Source organism: Homalodisca vitripennis, chromosome 1 (genome assembly GCF_021130785.1).
Source record: "Homalodisca vitripennis isolate AUS2020 chromosome 1, UT_GWSS_2.1, whole genome shotgun sequence".
Classification (NCBI taxonomy): Eukaryota; Metazoa; Arthropoda; class Insecta; order Hemiptera; family Cicadellidae; genus Homalodisca; species Homalodisca vitripennis.
This window is the reverse complement of record NC_060207.1, coordinates 127,300,590-127,324,910: the sequence shown is the minus strand read 5'-3', so window position 1 is coordinate 127,324,910 and position 24,321 is coordinate 127,300,590. Positions and strand designations below refer to the sequence as shown.

Genomic DNA, 24,321 nt, shown 5'->3' with positions numbered 1-24,321 from the left:
AATAAAATGTAAAAATCTGTGTGCTACTCTTAAATTTTGCAATTTATAACTTTAATCACTAAAAAACCCACTTGAAGAATGGCAGCTGTCTGAAATCCTCTTTGAAGAAGTTTGTGCGTATCTCAAAGAGTACAAGACGCTTGCGGATAGTATTGGCCTCGGCCTGCATGAGTGGCATTGCAGCTGCCTTCACTCCTACAGCCAACTTCTTGGTGTTGTTCCACCTCCCCGGTAGGTCCTGTACAAGCCATACACTTTTTTCCAAAGACTATTTCCTATACATTTAAAAGAGGAGCAGTGAAAGAGAATATTAGATGTAATGAATTCAAACTTATTAGCCAATGCGTTTGAAGATCGACAGATACAACTTTTATGTTGCAGTTGAAATTCTTTCATTCTGTAGTGAAAAGATATTTTTTTTATCATTATGTTAGAGTATATACAGGGTGAAGCAGACCACCCATCAATGATGTATAGTGGCTGAACTAAGAAACTTACCTTCCTCATTTAAACGAACACCTCCATATTTCGACCGCAAAGAATTGGGGGAATAATTTTTAACACACAAAAACACTCCAAAATTACTTTTATGGGGGTAGAGGTCATTTTTTAAAGATTTTCCAATGCAAAGACAAGTCATGAGAAGATCAGGCACTTTGTAAGGCACTTTTTGTGCGGATGAACTCTTTGAAAGATAACTTTGTTTATCCTGGAGTCAGCATTAATGGTGAGGAAAAAATTTGAAATACTTATAAAAAATGATGAAATTCATCATACCATGAGATAAAGAAATATTTGTAAACCAAGTAACATCCAATCTAGCTAAAAGTGGCCCAAAATCTGGAAAACATATATGATATGTGCCATTAGAATACAATACAAACAATCAATAAAGACATTAGCAAATTCAAATTCAATTCACCTACTAATGAGGTCTTATTACTTGATAGAAAAACTGATCGCTGACAAATAGACATTCTTTTTGAAAAGCATAGTACAACAGTGCCACTGGTGGGAAAAAATGAGGTATCAAGTATATCCCTAAAAATTACTATACAGTGAATGGAAGGATAGATGAATTCATTAACAATAAGGATTGTGTTATATATTACAAAAGGCAGTATTTTTGCTCCTAGCCAAATTTTAATACCTATGCCAGTAAGTTTCTATTTCTCGTCATGCAGTTAGAATACCTGAAGGAGAACATAAGTTTCTTCAGAGAAGTCCATATCGTAGGTTTTGACCAACTCAATAATGTCCTTGAGTGGGTCAAACATAGTATCTGTTGCAATCTGACGATCCTTGACCCGCATAAGATACCCCATGATTGTGACAAGGCCTTCATAGTCCCCTTCCACTAGAGGTTTGCTCAGGCCCTTGTCTGCTTCTTCTATGAAATCTGCCAGCTCCCGCAGACTACAAAACAGAAACAGTGTTCAATATCTGCAACTTTACTTTTTCACTAAAATTGTTCTAAATTTAACTTAAAGGAAGCCATGCTTCATTTTTATAAAAGAATAAATCTATGAAGATAATTAAGATTTGTGGGGTTTCTTTCCCCACAGTGAGATTAAATCAAACTTGTTCAACTTTGATCGGAGGTTTAAATGTCCAAATGCTATCCACAACTGCAAACAGAAGCTAAGTTAAAAAATTACAATGTATTAAACTGGCTCTTAATGTTTCATTTAACATGGTACCATTTATAGTTTCTTTGTTTAAAATGTCAACAGATGATTTGAGGGATAATACGATTTCAAAAATTTGTTAACTTTATATGTTACAAAAATAGAACACTAAATTTTAAGGATTACAATTTATCAGGTTCGAAAAACTCAACAAAATGTGAAGCAAACATAAATCAATATACAGTGATAAACCTGCCAAGTCAAAGTTGGTGGTGGAACAAGTACTAAATAAAACTTTGAAGCATATACCTGAGATTCCAGAGCAGTCAGAAGAAGCACAAAACCATATGGTTGTTAAGTATAGTGCACTGCACAAAACATGCTGTACATACCAGAGAATGTAAAAGATTGGGGAAAACCCAAATATAGACACATTCCTCCTGCAACTGCCATTCAAGACAATTCTCGGTTAATTTTATTGGCTAAGGTTTCTTTGACTGCATCTAAGGTAAGTTGACAGCTGTTTATCTGTTAATATTATGTACGAAGCCTTAATTAATTCAGGTTTGAAAAAATGTTCACTAGACACAGTGATGTATAAAGAATAAGGAAAACTTATAATAAATCTTATGGTAAATAAGAATCCAATGTATTTGAGCACAAAGTAGCCAAAATTCTTAAAAGCATAAGGAACATTTTTTAGTTAAATTCTAATGAAAACTAACTCCTCGCCATTCAAAATGTCCCAAATACTCCACAGTGGCCTCCTAAAAGTATAAAAACTTGACATTTCTCTGAAGCCAACAATTAGTTCCAGTACTTCACCATATAAGAAATTACCATGTGTGCTCTTGGGTATTCTTTTTTTACAAATTACTTGTACGAAAATTTGACTTGTTTATCAAAATCTCAATAATTTCTTTAAGATGTATACACATTTAAAACTGGCAAAAATTGATAGGCTACTTAGCTTTGACATTGAAAGTCTTTTCTTCAATTTACCCACCATTTCCGAACACAGTCAAAATCATTGAATTCTGAAAACTCGTTAATCACTCAATTAAAACCGAAGTTTTCATGCATGGATGATTTTCTTCCCTCATGGAGACATTAAACTAAATGATTTTTATCTCACATAAATAGAATTTTTCCATTCATTCACCTAATCATGAGGTAGATGTACAAACAAACTCCCTTTGCTTGGTTGTATATGTATGTATGTATATATGTAATGAAATAAGAATATATATATATATATAATATATATATATATATAATATATATATAATATATAATAATATATATATAATAGGGACATCCTTAAGACAACTGTTGACAAAAAAATATGATCTATGGCTATCTATCTGCCAATGGCACAGTGTAGGGGGTACAACGGTTATCGCAAGATAACCAGATCAAGCAACGTCGAGTGTAGCCTGCTGCTTTGATGGGTGACCGCTGAGCGATTCCTGTCCTTGCAAGCAGGTCTACCCAGCCATTGGTGGTGGCCCAGAAGTCACCTTGAAGCAGTTGGTCCCCAAGTTAAGTGTTGGAGAGGGCTTCTTAGCCTTAACTTCACCGGGTAAAATAAGACATCTTTACTTTATCTATACAAATCTGTACCTACATTTTTTATTAAACCTTCAATATTCTCTCAAAGAAGAATGGTGAAGAATATTTTGTCGGATTCTCTATCTCTATTGGATACTCTTTGTTTGGCAGGGCAAAGAGCTCGTGCTTACACAAAGATGGTTTAAAACAAGAAATCAGAACGTTAAATTAGACCTTATACAACATTTATTCAGTCTGTGATAAATGAGTGCAAAATAAATTATATAAAACATCATGAGCCACAAGAAGGATGATAAAGAAAAATAATATCATGCCAATCTCTTATGTCCCAGGAGTATTGGAGATAATTAGAAGAGTACGCAGAAAATACAACATTAATGTGCTTTTAGAATTAAAAAAAATAAAACTCTTCAGCAAAGACTCTTAAAAACCAAATCAAAACAATTGGCATGCAGATATTCATGTGATAAGGAATACATAGGATATACAAAAAGACTACTAAACGCGGGTGTTTAATGATTGTATAGACAGCACAAGAAAAAAAGCTATTGAAAAAGCGTACAATTGATTTAATATTAGCAGTCTAAAATTCATGATGTGAAGTATGATAAAGCCAACAATTAAAAATTCTTTTTTCACGTAAAGGAATTCAGGATTCATATTCAAAGTTAGCAGATTAACTGCTAAGTCAACATTTTGTTTAAGTAAGGCCACTTTGGCTACCAATATTAATAAATGAAATCAACAATAAAACCTAACAAAATTGTAATCAAAGAAATTTCTGCTCATCAAATTAAACACACCCTATCAAAAGCAACATGTAAAAATGATTTGGGCGATTGCTTGATTGTACCAATATTTGCTTTTCCCTCAGTCTCCAACCTCCTTGGTTTGTACAGCTTGTAGCAGTGTAGTGTGTCTGTATTGTATATTATATAGAAAGTTTCAAAACGAACATATTAACTAACCAAACAACAGCAATGACCAATAAGGGAATAAAGAAATAAAACTGGCATGTTATAAGAGAGATGAGGTATGAGAGAGGTATGATAACTACATAATAGAATTATGAATGCTATAGCCATTGGATTTATCAGTCATAAATAAGGGCAGAATACGAATGATCTTTTATCCTTCCTGAACAGAAAGCACTTATTTTGGTCCACTTTACTTTATTTTTAATACCCTATATTTTTATATTTGTTGAATAGGACATTGTCTTGTCGGAGTGCCACAATCATGATAAGCTTAAAATTAAAGCAGTATATTCACCTCGTCTTGAAGTTACAAAAAACTCCAATAAATTACACAGGATGTTTCAGACCACCTATCTCAAATGTCTAGCAGTCAAACAGCTAACAGCAGAGGTTTAGTTTGAACGTATTCGCCACTAAATCAACCCTAAAGAATTTGTTTAAAATAACTTTAACTCTGTAAAAATACAGAGTCTCTCAAAACAGAGGGGTCGATATTTGGATCTCACAACTTCCAAATAGAAATGCAAATCATGTTATACTTAATTTTAAAAGTATTTAATCTACTTTTTTGAAAACATAAAAATGCTCATAACCCAAATTTTTAAACAGTAAGGGAAGTCTTTTGCCACATCAACTTAAAGGCAGTGCAAAACTGAATAACTTTCACATTTAAAGTTCTTTTCTATCTCTAAACATTACAAAACTGTGACAAATAAACTGTATTTATGGGTACTAAGTGTAAGTATACATTATCTCTGTACAAGTAGTTAGGCAATTTGGAGGTCAAAAAATAAAATAAAATATACTTACCAATTATACTTTGTAGTATCAAAGGCTTCATGTACAACATTATTTCATAACTTTAAAAGTATCGTCATATGTATACTTATTGAACTGCTATTAAATAGTACCTGTTGATGACGAAATCAACAAGATGCTGTTTGAACATGTTGCCCCACTTGCAGACTGTGTTCAGCAGAGCCTGTTTAAATGGCTGGTTGTCCACACGAAGCCACCGGTCAAAAGTCATGAAGTTCTCAATAGTGGAGAGCTCCTTGTAGAGACTTTCGTATTCATCTATCTGCCAGTATCATTAACATTTAAGTATCACTGAGAATTAGTTTAGGATGAGTCATAACAGTACTCTGAATTGTTTCCCATTCCCCATCAATGATGTTTTATAAGGTGCGGCTTCATAGCACCTAATCTTTTAGCACCTAATCTCATACCACCTACAGAAAAAAAGTCGTCATTTAGGTGCTGTGATATTAGGCGCTATAAGGTTAGGTACTGTGCAACGATCCACGGTTCGTTTAGGTGCCGTGAGACTGTTTCAAGTTTCAGTGTCACAGCACCTCTCGCTTTGTTCCAAAGGGGCCTTGGTGGGGACAGAGGGGATGGAGGAGAATCCAACCTTGCCCCTCACCACGCTCCCGACGACCCGCCATTACTGTCCTCTACAGCAGGGCGAGCAGTCGACAGCACAAGGCGAGGCGACACGAGATAGACAATTGTCTCCTCGCACAAGAGAACCGTGCGCATGGTGTGCGGCGGTTGTTGATTACAACTAATAATGGAACAAAAAAGTATTTACCTTGAATCTGAATGAATGTTTAGGCCAAACCGCAAATCTTGCACATAATCCAATAATGTCAATTATTTGTTCATCTAATTTCATTGTGTTTTACATTTTTATATAAGTTTTTATCGTCATTGGAGTTAAATGTGTTCAAATCGTATATACCGTGCGCTGAAAACCGGTAATAATTTGCATTAAAATCTATATAAAAATAGGCAAAGCCTTAAATCATTCATCACTTATTCTGCAATTTCCCTACGTCAGACAAAGTAAATATTTTATACACGTAATTATCATGACTTACATAAAAATCAAATTTATTTGGATTAAAATGTAACATCCATAGGGAATTTCAACCATTAGAAGAACTATAGTTTAGCTTTTTAACCTCCCAATGTTCTATAACAGAAAATTTGACTCACGAGTTTTATACTTTCAGCCGAAAAATCTAGCTATTTCATGCCAAACTGCTAGATAAGTGTTATAATGAATACAAGTACTATACATATATGAAGTTTTTGTGAACCAAATACGAGATTACTTAAAATAACCCGAACGATGTTAGAAGCATTGAAAGACTCGACAGAGTGTAACATAAGTGGTAGCGCACAGACGATTCTTCTTTATCTTAAAATCAATAGAGTTCTTATTTAGACCAATAAGAGCATATGTACCAAGTTTGAAGTCACTAGGGCCTTTATAATAAGAGTTATCGCACAGACGGACGCACAACAAACCATTTCAATAAAGCCTTTCGATTCTTCATAAAGCGTTAATAAATAAGCGGCTTATTACATTGCATTACAAAATATATATTTATTTTATAATTACTACATTTACTTATAAGTCAAATTGTAATTTCTATAATTCATTCCATAAAATAACGAAACTAACCTGAGCAGTTTATAGTAACAAAATCAAACCTGACAAAAATAGATTATATTTGTTTTTAATATTTAACGCAATGCTGTTTGAGCATAATTTGATTTAAGAATATTATTTTAATATTGTATTAAACAGTGCATAATTTTGTCAATCAATTCCATGAGTATACATGTTAAAAAGGAGAAGATGTCTAAAGTCTTTCAACCTGGCTTATGGGCTTATATGAAATAATATCCATACTACGATTACAAATAAGGCCTACATATTATACATAAAAATGAATCACAAAACATGCTTATTTTAAGAACGGCGAGACAAATTTTTGGTAATCCGTTGAAATGTGAAGAAATTTTATAAGAAGAGGTGGATCAGAATAGCTGCCTGGAATATTTTACAATTTGAAAACTATTCTAATATTATTGTTTCATAATCGAATTTTAACTGAGTATTTAACAGTTGTTGACACTTTCAGTTCATGTTCGTAAAACAGGCAGAAACATTTTAGTACAAATTAAATTTCAGAACAGTGCTTGATCAGTAGATATGTACACAGCAAAAATTTATATATATATATATATATATATATATATATATATATATATATAGTGGAAGACGACAACACTCAATAGGGGTAGTAGCACGGTATTCACTCCCCTGCTCTAGATTGTGCCTCCACGCGCTCACCTCCTCCACTCCTCACGCGCATCCCACCGGTCATGCTATAACTTCCCAGATTACTAATCACCAAACTGTTGGACCGATTTCCATTAATACAAACTAACTTTTCGCCTGCGCTTAGATAGTCTTTAAGGAACTCTTTAAAGCCGGACTCCTATTAATACAGTAATAGTTAAGATTTAAGGCTCAGGTCAAAAAATGTTGCCTGAGCAAAGGCTGTAATCTCAAAAGTGTTTAGGACCTCCTTAATTAGTGAATAAACTGCATCAATGGTGTATTTACCTCTTCTATTGTAATAAATTTAGATTGTTGTTATTTTCAAGATACGCAAAAAGTTGATCATGTACAACAGTTCCTATTATTACAGGACAGGTATAATATATACTGGGCAATAACTCTCAGGGAGACTCCTAGACCCTTTCTTAAGAATCGGGCAGATATACATATAGTTAATGGGTTCAAAAACGTATGGTAAATTCGTTAAAATATTATAATTTTAGATGAGTTATAAATGTCTTTGCTTTCTGAGTTTTTAACTCTATTGACAGCTTTAATGACCTCATCAATCGAGACTTCTACAAAGATAAATGTGTTTCTTTCAAATGGTAATTTCTTATTAAGCTCAATCTATTAACATGAGGCTTTTTTATACTACCCTTTATTTGGTGTTAACCGAATTGATAAAACAAATGGTTTAAGTTATCTGGAGTGATATTTATTGATAATGCTGATTGAAATACAAAATTTTTCTATTTTCATTTATCAAATCCCTAGGCCTTATATTGTTTACTGCTATTTTCTATTTTTGCGACATTATGAGTAAGCTTTGCCTCTTCTACGGACTTTTTATAACATTTCTCGAGATTTACATAGTTAACATGAAGCCTATCACTAGTAGAAAGTTTTGTAGATTTCTCCAAAAACAAAAGTTTCTTTCATTTGGTCCATTTCCCCACTATACCAATCGTTTTGATTTCGACCTTTAATCTCACTAACTGTGGAACGTTGTTTTTTCACTGTAGAGTAAAATGTTTGTTTATTAACTAAAATGGAGAAATACGCATGAACGAATTTTTGGGTAGAGAATACTCTTCCATTACTAAGCAAGACATTCCAATCATGTGAAAACAAATGGTTTGTCAGACCATCAATAGAGGATTCTGGAAGAATTAAAATAAAATGTGTCACTTTTACTTTTGGATTTAGCAAGGTTTTAGATGTTTCAGACAAAGTATTCTTTTGAATATTTAAAATAAGCCCATAACGATCCCCGAGTTGGTTTGCCATTAATGCACAACACACATGTATGTCAAACTTTACATTCATAGAATACCGGGAAGTTGACAAAGCAAAACGTAGTTTTTATAGCGGGTACAACTTCCATGTAAACCAGTAATCTGGGTTTATCTTCTTTAATATACGTTTTGTAATCAATTTATATGACGGGAACTGTGTGTGTTTTTTTTTTTTTTTTTTTTTTTTTTTTTTTTTTTTTTTTTTTTTTTTAGAGAGGAAAAAAATGCTCTTTACGCACGTAGTGCCGGGCTCGATCTTGGCCTATGGATTTTTGGTCCATGTGGTTACCAAGACCCATACCGACTAAAACGTAAACCTCTCTTCACCCAGCCTTTGTCCCCCCGCGGGACTGCCGCTAGGTATTACTTCGCGGGGGAAGGCATTTAAGCAATTTCGCTCTTCCTCTACTTTTGTGTGGAGAGTTCACTATTCCATAGCCTGGCGCCTCGCCCTTCTGTCTCGCTCTTCCCTCCTTTTCTTTTCTTCCTTCCTTAGCTCTTCGATGACTTCCCTGGAGAAGTCCGTTGCTGCTTTCCATGTGGTTTCAGATGCGAGCATTTCTTTTACTAAGTTTTCTGGCGTAATCACCACATCGCTTAATCTTTCAAGCTTTCGTCGCTGCAAGTCAAATCTCGGACATGTGAAAAACACATGCCTCGCGTCCTCCTCTATCCCTCGACACTTTGGGCACTCTGGTGAGTCCTCGTGTTTATACTTGTGTAAGTATTTACGGAAGCACCCGTGTCCCGTGAGTACCTGCGTCAGGTAGTAGCTGGGATCTCCATGTTGGCGATTTATCCAATCTGCTAGACTCGGTATGAGCTGATGTGTCCATCTACCCTTTTCGGAGTTGTCCCAGTGGGCTTGCCAGTGCTCCAGACTCTTCTGTCTTTCTCTTTTTCTGCAGTCATCTACATTTTCTTGCTTATGGATTCTACACTGGTATAAGCTCCTGTATTACTCTGCTAGAATCTCAATTGGCAGTATTCCCGAGATTACGTGTGCTGCATCCCTGGAGACAGTTCTGAACGCACTCGTAACTCTCAGTGCCATTTGTCGGCCTACAGGATATACCATCCTCTGGCACTCCTGCAGTTTTAGTGCACTTGCCCAGATGGCAATGCCATAGGTCAGTATTGATGTAACTACTGACGCTAGCAGGGCTCGTCGTCTCGGTTTTGGCCCACCTACGTTTGGCATGAGACGGGATAATGCCCCTGCGACAGCTGCTGCTTTAGTGCTTGCATGCTCAACTTGGTATTTGAAGTTGAGGCGTGCATCGATCATCACCCCGAGGTAACGGATGGATGGTTTTGACTCGATCTCGTGCTCAGCAACTTGCAGCGTGATCGTTTCGAGCTCTTTCCTGCTTGTTATGAGCACTATCTCTGTCTTGTGCTTGGCCATCTTGAGTCCTTGTTCATTCATCCAGACAGCGTACTTACCAAATACCACCTTGAATAGGTTTTTGATGTCCTCCAGATATTTTCCCACAATTACGAGGGCGACATCATCTGCAAAAGCGACGGACGTTACCATCCTTGGTATCCTCAATCTAAGTAGGATACCATAATGTTCGTTGTACATAATGATCCACAGAAGCGGTCCCAATACCGAGCCTTGTGGGACACCTCCAGTGATCCTGTATCTCTTGATTCCATCATCTGTCTCATACTGCAGAATTCTGTTTGTAAAGTAGCTTGCCACTAACTTTTGCAGGTACTTTGGGATGCCGAACTGGTCGAGTGTTTCCATGATTCGGTCCCACCTCGCAGAGTTAAACGCGTTCTCCATGTCCAGCGTCACTACTGCGCAGTATTTTTTCTTGCCGTTTTTCCATCTATCTCCTGAAATGGCTTCCTTCGCTGTGTTGACTACCAGGTTAATAGCATCAACAGTTGATCTTCCTTTGCGGAATCCAAACTGTCTGTCCGATAGGTGCCCCTCAGCCATCACCTCTATTCTCGCATACATGATCCGTTCGAGGACCTTGCCTGCCGAGTCAAGCATGCAGAGAGGACGGTATGCCGATGGTTCATAGGGTGGCTTTTTTCCTTTTAAGAGAAGAACCAGCCTCTGCAGCTTCCATTTGTCTGGGAAGTAGCCTTCTTCCAAGCATCTGTTGCACATGTGGAGAAACATGTTCGGTGCCAGCTTTATCGCACTTTTTAGGGCAACATTTGGGATGCCGTCAGGTCCGGGAGCCTTCTTGTTTCCCAGTCTTGCACTCGCGATGTTTAGCTCCTCTAATGATATCAGCGGTATCGGATGCTCTGAGCTGAGGTCACCGATCTCAAGCTCCGGGTGTTGTGGGAAAAGATTTGTGACAATCCTATCCAGCAAGTCAGGGCAAGTGGGTGAGGACTGTGGCTGAGTTTTCACCTTTTTCAATACCACCTTATATGGTCTACCCCATGGGTCGCAGTCCACCTCTTCAAGCAGTTCATTCCAGCAATGTGCCTTGCTGCTTTTGATCGCTTTCGTTAGCTTTAGTCGCGCTGCTCTATGAGACTCCTTCAGGTCTCTATAGTTCGGCTTTTTCCTAGCTCGCGTGGCTTTTCTTCTTGCCTGAATGGTTTCTTGGCGACTTTTGGCAGTATCACTATTCCACCAGTACATCGGCGGGTGTTCGTTTTTTGGCCGTTTCCGCGTCATCGTGGCGTCGCAGGCAAGGGCAACTCTGCGCATTACTTTTTCTGTTTCCTCATGTGCGCTGTTAGCGACAATGGGTTCACTATTGAATGCTTCTTGGAATAGTTCTGCGTCAAATTTATTGGCATTCCATCCTCGGAGGTTCGTCGTTTTGTGCAGAGACCTGTTTTTTGCTGGTTCTCTTGTTACCGTCCAGCTGATGAGCCGATGGTCGCTCTCGTTGAAAAGGTCGTGGACTGTCCAGTCGTTCCCTCTTCTGACGATGTTAGAGCTGGCTATGGTCAGATCAATGATGGAGCTTCCATTGTCCGTCTCAAAAGTCGGCGTGGTCCCTCTGTTGAGGAAAACCATGTCCAAGCAGGACACCGTCCGTAGCAGCTCAGTTCCTCTGGTATTGGTTTTCTTACTGCCCCAGTCCACTGCCCAGGCATTTAAGTCCCCGGCTATCACGCAGGGGGAGTGCTCTTTAACATCCTCGACCAGTCTATCAAGTAAATCCGTGAACTCGTTGATATCTAAACTGGGAGGAGCATATACGCTGTAAAAGTGTACATTTCCAAGCTTGGCCCTGATAAACCACCTAGTGTGTGTGTGTGTGTGTGTGTGTGTGTGTGTGTGTGTGTGTGTGTGTGTGTGTGTGTGTGTGTGTGTGTGTGTGAAATTTTAACTTTTTTCGGATAGCAGGAAGATGAAAATTAATAATATACTTTTTCTAGGGTTTGCAATTATATTTCAGTCGCTATGGTAGTTAATCTTTATAAAGACGCTATTGTTTTTCTGTGCAAGTCATGAGGCATGTGTGTGCCACATTTTATGTACATAGGACATAGGGAAGTTCTTCTAAGAATTCCAAGTCCATTTATACCCCTATGGGTGGATTATATTAATGAAAGATATAGTTATCGCTATGTATAATACACTGTATAATTTAAAATAAATAAGTAAAGCACCTAGGAGCAAAAGATATAAGGCAGAAATTACAGGATGGTTTACTAGAAAGGAAACACTTTAGTTCAGATATGATAAAGCTGAACTTCTATTGACAGTCAAGCTCCACGCGATAGAACTAATATGGGCTCAAATTAATTTACATATCGCAAAAATAATAAGTCGTTCACTATTACTTCTATCACATAATTTGTAAAGAAACTTTTGAAAAGACTACACCTGATTGTAGGATGAAAGTTGTAGAAAATAAAAAAAATAGTTATTGAACGCTTGGACCAATGAATGATTGGTGGAGGAGGCTGTAGAGAGACTCCTTATATTTTGACTGGAGGACAGAAATTCGTCGGAAGGCTGTGTCAGTGAACATGAGGTAGACAGTGAAAATATAAACACCGATAACAAAGACGATGATGATAAGATTATGGAAGGTATTCGGCCGCTTCGCTTTGAGGAATATTAACTTCCCTCAAGTTATCTGTTAGTGAACTTACAAATATAAGTTTAATTTAATGTTCGTTTTTGGGTAAATGAATAATTTAATTACCTTTCCTTAAATTAATATATTTACCAGAATCATACAAGCCTAGTTTAAACATTTTCCTGTTGTGGTTTGTGTGAAAATAAAACTGTCGATATTTTATCTTGTGTTTTTGGCACACGGGGAAAGTTGGTATGATTCATTAAGCCATAATGTAGTAAGGTTCCGGCACAGTTACTGTGTACCTCGCTTGTTCTGCACCCTCACTCATAAGTAAAGACAATTAGTAATAAGCATTTCGTGATTTACAAATAAATACAAGTCTAATGAGTTTCCCAAAAAACTTGTTATTCCTTTAATTATTAACTTAGAACTCTGAATTATCATTATGTTGTTCTTTAAGAGACATACAACAAATGATATATTATATTTTTAACTGTAAATATTTTTGAATTATGAGGAGTTAAGTTTGAGAAAGCTTAAATTTAAAACAAAAAACTGTGTTTTTCTTCATATTTTTGATTATCACAATCAATAAAAATATCTCACTTTCGCTATAATATATGGATTAATACTACCTAAACCGTCAAACTTTTTCAAATGTAATAAAGGGGTAAATTTTAATGTGGTAGACGTTTTAAGTGAGATGTTTAGTATGTGTTCTTCCAGCGAGCGCGTTAATGCAACCCGCACAGCACGTGTCAATAACAAACTCAAAAAGCTCTCCCCTAACCACGCGACTCAACGGACGGTCGCCCACTGGCCACGGACAGTGGTGGCGGCCTACCCCTCCGGCGATCCCCACCACTGCCTTTTAGGTGGTGTGATATTAGGTGCTATAAAACTCCAGCACGATCTTTAGGTGCCGTGCGACTCTCGGGCATTTCCTTAGGTGCTGTGAGATTAGGTACTATAATATTAGGTGCTATGAGAATCGGTGCTATTAGACGGTTAAATTTTAGGTGCTGTGAGATTAGGTGCTATTAGATTAGGTGCTGTGAACCCCCACGTTTTATAATTCAGAAATGTAATATAAAGAATTCATAAACAAGCTCAAGCCCATAACATAATAATCAAATAAGTACTTTAATTCAAAACAACTATTTCTATGTTCCATTGTACGCAAGAAATAGAATAATTATCCCATTTACGTCTTATCTTATTATTTACCCCTTTTGTTTGCCTTAGTTTGGTAATTTTGGCTGGATTCGGTATTATGTATATAAATCAATACTATATAGTATATTATAATTTAATTTATGTAGTGTATTACTTGTAATATTTAATTTTTACTACTTTTATTAGTAAAATCACACAAAAATACTTTTTATAACTTTAAAAAATATGTAATACAAATATCTGGTATAATAAAACTTTTACTGGAAAATACACATGCTTCACACAGAAATGAACACTACAGGATGGTTAACTCAAATAAATACTGTTGAAAACAATGTAAACTAACATCTAATTTCAGATTAAGAAAGAAACGAAGGAAAAACAAATATGAAGAATAACTCACAAGAGTATAAGTAATATACCATATCATATTGTTTTTTGGCAATAGCACCAATAAAATTATTTTTACCACCAAGATTCTAATGTTGCAATTTGCTTTGATTGCATCAAGTAAAAGGTCAAATGAACACAAAATGCAATGATGGACACCTGATGGTTACAAGAGATTTCAAATATATTTTGTGAAAATACTTAACTAAACCCATGGGAACCACAGACAGCTTTTTCATAGCTCTGGTATTATAGAAACTGCAATATCTGACATGTTAATAAAGTTATTTATAAAATTTGGGCACTATTTATTAGATATCCTTGCATTCAAAATGCCAAGAGTAAAAACTAATGTGTTACTATATATATTGTAGTGAATTTACTAACATAACTATGAGACCATTGTTTTCAAAAAAATACTATTCAGTACCTGTGTTTTGAACTGAAGCAGCTTAGGTGGGGTTTCCTTGAGCAATGGGACTCCCTCCTCATTAACTTTGCCCTCCATCAACTCTTCCTCAGAGCTCAGGGCATGTCCATACAACAGAAACTGCTTCAAGTAAAGTTTGCGGTCATCCAGCCATAAGTAATTGTACTCTTCAAACAGTGTTAAGTATTCCACAGCCTGAAGGCAAGGTTCAATGTTGGAAAGAAATATAAATGTTTATCTATTTATATTCTTATTCCAATGAGCGGTTTAACATCTCTTCATTAAAATTTAGTTGTCAAACTTGTTACTTTGACAAATTTATTGCCATACATTGATTTGTATTAAGTTGTATACCTTATGTATTAAGTTTGTTGAACCCTGAAGATGAAGACAGATTCCAATCCTCTAAATGTAGTGTTCTATTCCTTAATGGGTCTGATTTAATCTTTTAAGCTGTGACAATGAATTTGCGTGAATCCGGACGCAATGCCATGGATTGGTGTTTCATATCAGGTGTAAACTGTGATGTTAAGTTTTGTTACCATGTCCACCATTTCATCACCAATAACATTTAAGTATTCAAGAATACTTATGTAGCCATCAAACACAGTTAATGGTCATCAGTCAAAACGCATGGAAACCCTAATGCACAAATATTTCTATAACCCAAACAATTAGTAATTATTTCATTAATAAGTGAATGTGAAATTATAGAAAAATAATCACCAAGTTCATCTAATATAAAACATTGATTAACTTTGTTGTGGTTAGAAATGTAAATCAAACAAGTGACATCACTTCCATACTTTCTCCTCACTGATATTAGAAGATATTAGAACCATACACTGATAGAAGTTCACAATGAACTTCTGAAGGTTTCACATGTTTAGGATTTAAAAAATCAAATACCTAATCGAATTTTTCTGGTGGAGACATTTTGTATTAGATCAACCAAATGCCAATAAACCAAAACTAGGAAAGAATACAACAATAAAAATTTGTAAACAGCTGTTGGAATACATAACATAAGCACTGTGATGGTGGAACTGAAGCCTCTATACGGTTTTACAGACAATAGCCCTTACTTTCTGGACAACCTCCATAACTGGCCTTGTAAATTACAGAATATTATTTACATATTATTCCATAATTATTTTGATGTAGCTGAATGTTTAAACACTTTTAAGAAACAAGCTGAAGAATGATTTTTAATATGTTTGTGAAATGTGATTTAAATGTTCACAAAATTACATATAATATAAAGACATGCATACAAACTATATTTTCAAACATTTTAGCAGATAAGAATCCATAGAAAACATTGTAATGGTGTCTAAAACAATACTCACTTTTGTAGACGTGCTTTTCACTTGTTCCAATATACGATTTTTCATAGAGTTCAAATCTGATGACATCAATATGTTATCCTAATTAAAAAAAAATGTATTAACACAATTTAATTAATATAAAATGGAATACACTTAGTTAATCATAGCATCAGTATCATAAAAATTAATTTAAAAAGATAAATTAAATTTGTGTTAATCAATACCTCCAATTGAAAAAACTGGAATTTAATAGGTTTAAAGGGGGTTTTCAATTTATTTTTAAAACTTATCTGAATTTGAGATTCCACATAGTTAAAATATGAAACATGTTTCATAAGTATACACAATTTTGATATATAAAAAAGAAGTACATTTTTTAGGTAACAATTCGCAACGCTGTGGCCACAGAACCATACTTTGTCTATGAACACACCTTGTACATGATATGAATGACAAAGTACGAGTATATTACTCGTAATGAAGGGAAATACTTGCTGGTTTTCCATATGGTTCCATTTTAGGCCCTCTATTATTTTTATTATTTGTCTGAAATAGTTTTATTTGCTACTGATACAACCTCTTTTCAAACAAGGAAAAATAATAAATATACTAAATAAATAAATTATAATATACTACTCAGCAATCCATATCTTACTATATTTAATAGGTTTGAAAATAAATGCTGAAATTAAATGTTCCCAAAACAAATATTTCAACTTCCAGAGCAACTCATAAAAAATAAATAATTATGATAACATTTTAACATTCCTCAATGGAGCAATCTGCAAAATTTTACTTAGCACATTTTTGGTTATCAATGTTGACAGTAATTTAAGTTGGGAGTCCCCTAAGCCATAAGATTGCAGGTAAAAGTAAGTAAAACATTATTTGCAATTAAAACTGTATCATAAGTAACAGACTTGATTACAACACTGTTAATGTACTATTGCTTTCACTTTTTGTCCTTAATTAGATACAGTATAATTTTCTGGGGAAGCACTAATACAATCAATTCTATATTAATATTACAGAAACAAGTAATTAAGTATGTGTAACTTAAATTATGTCCACATTAAGTTACAGGACTTCGTTCAAATCGGATTTCAAAAATATAGTATTTAACAATCCTATACTTTTATCCTACAAATTTAAAAATTAACAAAAAAATCCTTTCTCTTTTGCTGAGGCCAAAATGAATAACTTCGACAACATGAGAAGAAAAACGCATTATCAATTCCTAATTCATACATTAAATGCTTTAACAAATTATCTTTATTACAAGGGATTGGGTTAAGGTTTATTTAATGAGTTATCAGACAACCAAAAAACTGAGAATTGTTTCGTAACATTTATTAAGACAGGTTGAAAATTATTCTTAGCTAAGTGTTTATATATAGTGAATTTAAACTTAAACTATTTCTACTACCAATTTTAACTTTAAAAAGTGAATAATTGTTTTCAATGTTAATTTTAATCAAACTTCCTTAATTTTTACACAATCAAACATGTTTTTGTAAGTCAATTAAAAAATTAAAATATACAAACATTAATAAATAACAATAATCACAATAATTACTAGCAAAAGGAAGTCAAAAAAGAGGTTTTTGTTTCTAGCACTGTAGCTATGACCTAGAATTATTTGAAAATTGTGGCTGTTAAAAAATCAATACATTGATAGATTAATAAAGAGGGGAAATTTAAGAGACTATCAGAAAGAAAATATTCACTGTAACTCTCCTGCAATCTGGAACCAGAGTCCCACTTCTACAGAATAAAAGTTATATTCAAATTTTGAAGATCACATAATACACTGTGCCATATCTCAGCCTTGGCCAAAAAATGCCATCGTAAACCACTCCAAAGTTTCCTAAGAGGCAAATTCAGGAAAACACCACTACAAGCAAATATTACAGAATTTAGTTTATCTACATGAATCTACGGAATCAAATGGTTTGTTATTCTGATTAACTGAGTTGGTAAAAAAATAAATGTTTAGTTCTGTAGTTATTTTAGAATGTATGATCTTGTATGTTTTTAATATTTCACATGTAGCAGGAGAAAAGCTGATATTGCATGTTGTGTGGGTTCGATGGCAGAGCAGTCAAAGGCATTGGACTTTGAAGATGAGTTAGAGATACTACAGGTTCAAATCTTGTCTGTGACCATGTCATTTTTTATCAGTACCATCGACCTTTTACTGTATTTATTCTCCCTTATTTTCTTTGATAAGAATCTCGCACAGGCTAGTGGCCCAGGATGGCAGCCAGAATAAGTCTTAAAAGGGGATTGGCCTCTACTTTTTCTTAAAATAAAAGCACCAATTCATATCATATGAATTGAAGTAAATGATTGTGTTGGTTTCATTTTCTAGTTCTATAAATTATTATTAGAATAAGTAAATTGTTTAGGATACAATACAATGTACTGTTTGTATTTGTTGTGATAATCACTATATAATACTCTGGCTAATATAAAATTCAAAGTCAGACTCCGATTTTAGTATTTGATTGTATGCTTTAAGTCTCATTATTAAATGACACTATGGTATAAATTTTAGTTATGATTTTAAAACTATTTATTCAATGATAATGGGATGTTGTGTACACAACAAGACTAGATTTGTAATACTGATATAAATTTAGAGCATAAAACAAATTATATAAATATCAAAATTATACTATTCTATATTCTATTTTAGTTCATTTTTTATGATTGATTTGGGAGTGATCAGGTTCTTTGACGTAATTATTATTATTATATAAGTATATCAGTACATCTTGTGTACAAATTATTTTGCTGTCCAAAAATGCTCTTTCTTATTGTACTTTCTTTGCATACACACAGTAAAAAAAGGAGAGAAGGCAACCAAAATACAACAAATCACAGAGATTACAAAAAAATATAAAAAAAGAAAACACCGGTGGCATCAAACGTGACCAAGAAGTAAGAAAGTTATGGTTCAATCTGGTATATAACGACTATATGCTTATAACGAATCAGGCATTCATTACTTCGTCTACAAATTAATATAACTCATTAAATAATAATACAGCAAATACAACTAAATAATCCAAACATACAAAAGCACAGCAATGGCAGGCAACACTTGATAATGACACCACTATAAAGTAAGGATGTACCTGATATAAGATCTGTTCTTGCAACAATGCTAGAAGGCAATTCACAAAAAAATTAGTGTTATAAAAGCACAGGAATTTCCTTAACTGAAGCAGTGCCGGTGTAGGATGCCTTATCAAATCACAATGAAAGACTCACCATGTACGTGAGACTACTTCGGCTGTACGAAACCCGTGGCACACGTATGGCCATGTGAACAATATCCTCCAATAGACCATTGATCACACAGTAGAAACAATAGGGGTCTTCCAAGTCAATTATCATGGATGGCACAAACACAATGTCAGTGTTTTGTAGTTCCAGGGTCACCTCAAAAAGTGGGGCTCGCTGGAAGTCTGGATTCATCTCTTCCATGAACAAAGTCAGGCTGGAACCATTAATGGTTTTCTAATCCATTACAGAATAATAATCTCCAGCATATGTGCTCTAATTCATTTTAAAACAGAAATATTAAAATGGTTTAATGTTTTATACTGTAATGGCAAATTAACTAGTGACTAGTTGATTGGCAGTCATTTTCGTAATAAAAAACCCCTCAGCATGGTTTTACGTAAACATCTCATTCAGTAAACTCGCCCTTTGTTACAGTGGTATCATGAGAATGCTTTGTTTTCCTGCAGATTGAATTATTCTGCAATTTATCTGCCAAATATATAAGGATTATTCAAAACATATATTTTGTTTACTCATTAAACTGATGCACTACTCTAAAACCAAAATTTGTGTTATGTTCCCTTATCAACACGCCCAACGAATATAAGAGAGAACTTAGGAAAAACAAAAGATGAACCTGGATGCAAAAACATTAACTGCCTACCAAAGGCTGCCAGGCTTAACAAAACTCTCCAAACTGATCACACTAATCTTCAGTGACCTTACAGTGAACAGGAAGGAGACCTTAGAACTGCTTCTGGAGACGCACTTTCCAGGGGGTCACCTAACTCGAAATGAGGATATTTATTCTCTAGTCGAGGGGAGATCCAGCCGAGTGATTGCAAAAGTCAGACAGCGGTCTAACAGACTATTCACACATGAAAGAATTAAATGGGCAATAAGATCATTCAAGCCATTTAAATCTCCTGGGTCAGATGGAGTTTTTCCAGCCCTTCTTCAAGAGGGGCTGGACATCTTATTAAATACTCTCATCATTCTGTTCAGAAGCAGTTACGCCTTAGGATATATACAAAAAAACTGGAGGACAGTACTGGTGGTGTTCGTGCGGAAAAAAGACAGGGATCCGACTCAACCCAACTCGTACAGACCCATAAGCTTAACCTCCTTCATGGTGAAAACTATGGAAAAACTAATAAACAGACACATAAGGGACGTAATATTACTAGACCACCCACTTAGTCCCACTCAACACGCTATAGAAGGTAAATTAACTACAACCGCTCTCCACAGTTTAGTGGAAGCGGTGGAGAACACCTTTGACGAAAAGGAAGCCCTAGTCAGCGTCTTTATGGACATTGAAGGAGCTTTCAACAGAGTAGCATATCAATCCATGGAGACTGCTATGGAATGTTTTGGAGTTCCCCCAGGTGTAGTCAAATGGATAGTAGCCCTCCTAAAAAGCGGACAAGTAAAAGCAAAGTACGGAGACGAATCTGCCGCAATCACGGCCCAGAAAGGCTGCCCCCAGGGGGGAGTTCTGTCTCCTCTCCTGTGGTAGATGGTCTTCTCAGCAAAGTAGAGAAGAGGGGAACAAGGCTACTATGTTATGCGGACGACCTAGTGCTTATGGTCACAGGAAAAAACAAAGGCATGCTGGAATGCCTAATTCAAGGAGAACTAAACCTCATAAGCAACTGGTGTCATGGGGAAGGTCTACGGATTAATCCATCTAAAACAAATATGATAACCTTTACCAGGAAAAGAAAGTTCCAGCTTACACAACCTGTCCTGGAGGGAATGAGCACAAACCAAACAAAAGAAGTGAAATACCTGAGTTCACTTGGAACTCGCATATTGAAAACAGAATATCCAAAACAACAATGGCTCTTGGGGTCTGTAAGAGACTTTTTGGATTTAAATGGGGACTGAAACCTAGAATGATATATTGGATTTATGAAACCATAATAAAACCAATGGTCGCATAATGCTGCCTTAGAGTGGTGGCCGAAAGTAGAATAAACAACAGCTGCTAAAAGGCTATAGAGTCTTCAAAGGCTAGCTTGCTTACACAGGAGCGATGAGCTCCTGCCCAACACTAGCAATTGAAGCGGTCCTGGGATACACTCCTCTGGGGCAGGACGTGATGAGAACAGCCATGAGTCATGAAGCTTCTAGGAACAAAGGTAATAAATGCTACCTCCTTAGAAGCTCACATGAGGATATTGCAAATATTTCCTGAGGCTGAAATGCTAACCAAAGTGTCCGACACAATGATTAAGAAATACTCCTTTGACAACCCATATACAGTCTTTATTGAAAGTAGGGAGAAATGGATTAAAAAGGAGGCCTACCCTACAAAAGGAGTCCTGAAGTTTTACACAGGTTGTTCACGCCTTGACTCTAGGGCAGGAACCAGGACTTGACATGACTGTGACCCTAGGAAGACATGCCACGGTTTTTCAGGCGGAGGTCATGGTAACAAACTCATGTTCCAGAAGACTCATACAAATGAGGACAAAAGGATTAAAATATTTAATACTTTCTGATAGTCAGGCTGCACTAAAGGCACTTGATACCTGTTCGTTTTTGTTTCGAAAGCAGTCTGGGAATGTAAGAATGCTCTAGCTGAGCTGGCAAAAAATAACAGAGTAACACTCTGTTGGGTACCGGGTCATGAAGGCATTTATGGAAATAAAAAAGCAGACATCCTCACCAAAAAGGGAGTGGAATCCTTAATTTTGGGGCCTGAGCCAGGTTGCGGGACATCCTTCTCCAACAGTAAAGCTCTGGTCAAAGATTGGGAAAAGAAGATAAGAAACATTAATTGAAGTAAAGCCTCAGGATTAAGACTATCCAAAATGTTTATCTCTCCTTACGTTAAAGGGTGGACTGCTCTCTTAGATCAGAATAAGGAGGATATAAGACTAATATTAGGAATGTTGATAGGACATGGCCCCCTAAGGAAACATTTTATGAAGGTAGGCCTTAGCCTGACTAACGAATGTAGACTCTGTGGAGAAGAGGAGGAATCAGCAGAGCATTTGGTTAGATTGTCCTGCCATCTTAGAAATTCGGAAAAGATACCTGGGAGCATATCTCCTCAGCCCCAAGGATATCAGAGAACAGGTGTCCTCAAATCTGATTGGTTTTTGCAAAAGCCTCGGACTTCAAGGACACAAAATTAAAGTAAGGGAGGTGCAAAGGTCCTTTTAGGACTAAGCGCGGGGACAAACTATCCTTTTCCCTCAGGAAGAAAAAAAAATGTGCTCAGAGATTTATCGAGATGACCCTCCTCCTCCTCCCTAACCATTACAGGACTCTCTTGCGTAATCCTGTCTGTATGTCTTTAAATGTTCGTTGCGTGCCTCTGCTGCCTCTTCAGACATTTGTCCAATCGGTAATAATTCAATTTTTATTATATCCAACCCGTGGACGAGTACCTTGTGGAGTGTAGGGGTCAATGGGTGCTAAGAGTACAGTTTTATGTATAAATAGGCAGTTTCTTCAGTGTATTTTTTTTCTACATCTATCATGTATTCGCTTGATATTATTTCTAAAATTACTTTGAGCCTGTATATTAACCGGTAGTCTACACCCGTAATGTCTGAGGCTAATTTCGGATCTTTAAAAAATCTCATACTTATATTTCCATTATTTGTATTTACGAAGTTTATTTTAGGCATATCAACGAATAAGCCAGTTTCATTTCAAAACCTTGTCTGCATTTCTATTTTTTGCTACTTCTCCATTTCTTTTTCCTCTTCTGTTTTTCTTTCCCAATACTTTTTTATGGGCAATTTATACAATAAGTGTAGAATACTTTTAAAAAATCTTATTCTGGCATGTAAAATAGACAGGCCAAACTCAGCGACTTCTTTTGAAATTTGTTTTTTGTCATATAATTGATTGAATTCTTTGGAAATTTTCCCACAAATGTAACAACAACTAGTAGATGTTGTTCCAGTGGCTGCATTGCAGACTTTTCCATCTACCATTGTCATATTGACAAAAAACCTTTTTTCCATCAATGTAAACCTCAGTCGCAATTAAAGAATCAATGGAATTATTTAAGTGATTGATCTCTTCTTTGGTAATATCTTTTGTCTTTTTAATTAACCAAAATCGGATTGGACGACAAAATCGGGGAGATAAAGGTGTTGGATTTTCCCACAATCCCTTTTCATTGTCCATGCCACAAAAATTAGTCACACAGGTACAGAGCAGCTTTGGAAAATATTTGCATCCGAGTCAGCTCATAATCAAGTTTTTGCTTGTATTGTGCTTGCTATGATCTGTCACAACCTCATTTACATATTAACTTCAACATGTTTCACTCCTGCCCTTTTATTATTGTTAAGACTTCTTCCAAGAAAACAGTTAAGTGCCTAACGGTTATATCAACTAATGATTGCAGTTGCGTTTCGGCGCTTGTACTGGTTACCATGCATGTTTCTGGAGGAGGATATCACTCTTTTTTTGCTTCTTGAATTAAACTATAGCACGGATAGAAGTTTTGTTCATTTTTCTTATTATTTCATACTGTCCCTGTGTTAAGTCAGCATCTATAAACATTTTCAATGTTTCCATAGGGGTTAGACACAAGAGATTTGCACATTTAGAAGTACCATAAGCTTCTTTTTTATTTCATTGCACAGGTCAGAGAGCTCGTTATATCTTTGAGTATGTTTGAAGCATCTCGTTTGCCCATTTTACTTAATTCACCTTGTGCTGTGTGTAGTATAACACCTTCTTTTACATTAATGCGTAGCTCTTCTGTTTTTCTTCTTTTGCTTCTTACGCTGGATTCACTTAACGATTTCGAGGGCGACCTGGATGATTTGGTGTCATGATAGGAATTTCAAATGTACCATCTAGCCAAAGAATACTGTTTTTTTAGAGGTACCTCTTCTTTTTTGTGTACTTTAATCCATCTTAGCTTCATTTCAGATTTGAAATGTGCAAAATTGTTTTTATATTTATTAAACTGGTCTTCAGTAAGATCATTCCAGGAGGAAATATAATCTTTTAAAAAACATAGTTTTTCTTTGAAGTTACCGTCTGTGCAGTGGTGGGGAGACTGGGAGTGGGCGATGTCACATCGGCGGAGGG

The 24,321-nt window shown here is 35.6% G+C and overlaps 1 protein-coding gene across 2 annotated transcripts in view; it reads right to left on the bottom strand.

Annotated features, from left to right (window-relative positions):
* The window catches only part of LOC124371103 (dynein beta chain, ciliary-like), a 186,171-nt gene that overhangs the window by 143,567 nt on the left and 18,283 nt on the right, over positions 1-24,321 (bottom strand). The window contains exons 5-10 of one of the 2 annotated variants that reach the window (XM_046829419.1): positions 19,237-19,465; positions 15,982-16,059; positions 14,633-14,827; positions 5,089-5,258; positions 1,194-1,416; positions 72-238 (exon numbers count right to left, since the gene is read on the bottom strand). In XM_046829419.1, the coding sequence (XP_046685375.1) occupies positions 72-238; positions 1,194-1,416; positions 5,089-5,258; positions 14,633-14,827; positions 15,982-16,059; positions 19,237-19,465 (1,062 nt within the window). The remainder of the gene's footprint in view (positions 1-71; positions 239-1,193; positions 1,417-5,088; positions 5,259-14,632; positions 14,828-15,981; positions 16,060-19,236; positions 19,466-24,321) is intronic. The other variant, XM_046829424.1, reaches the window with a different exon arrangement.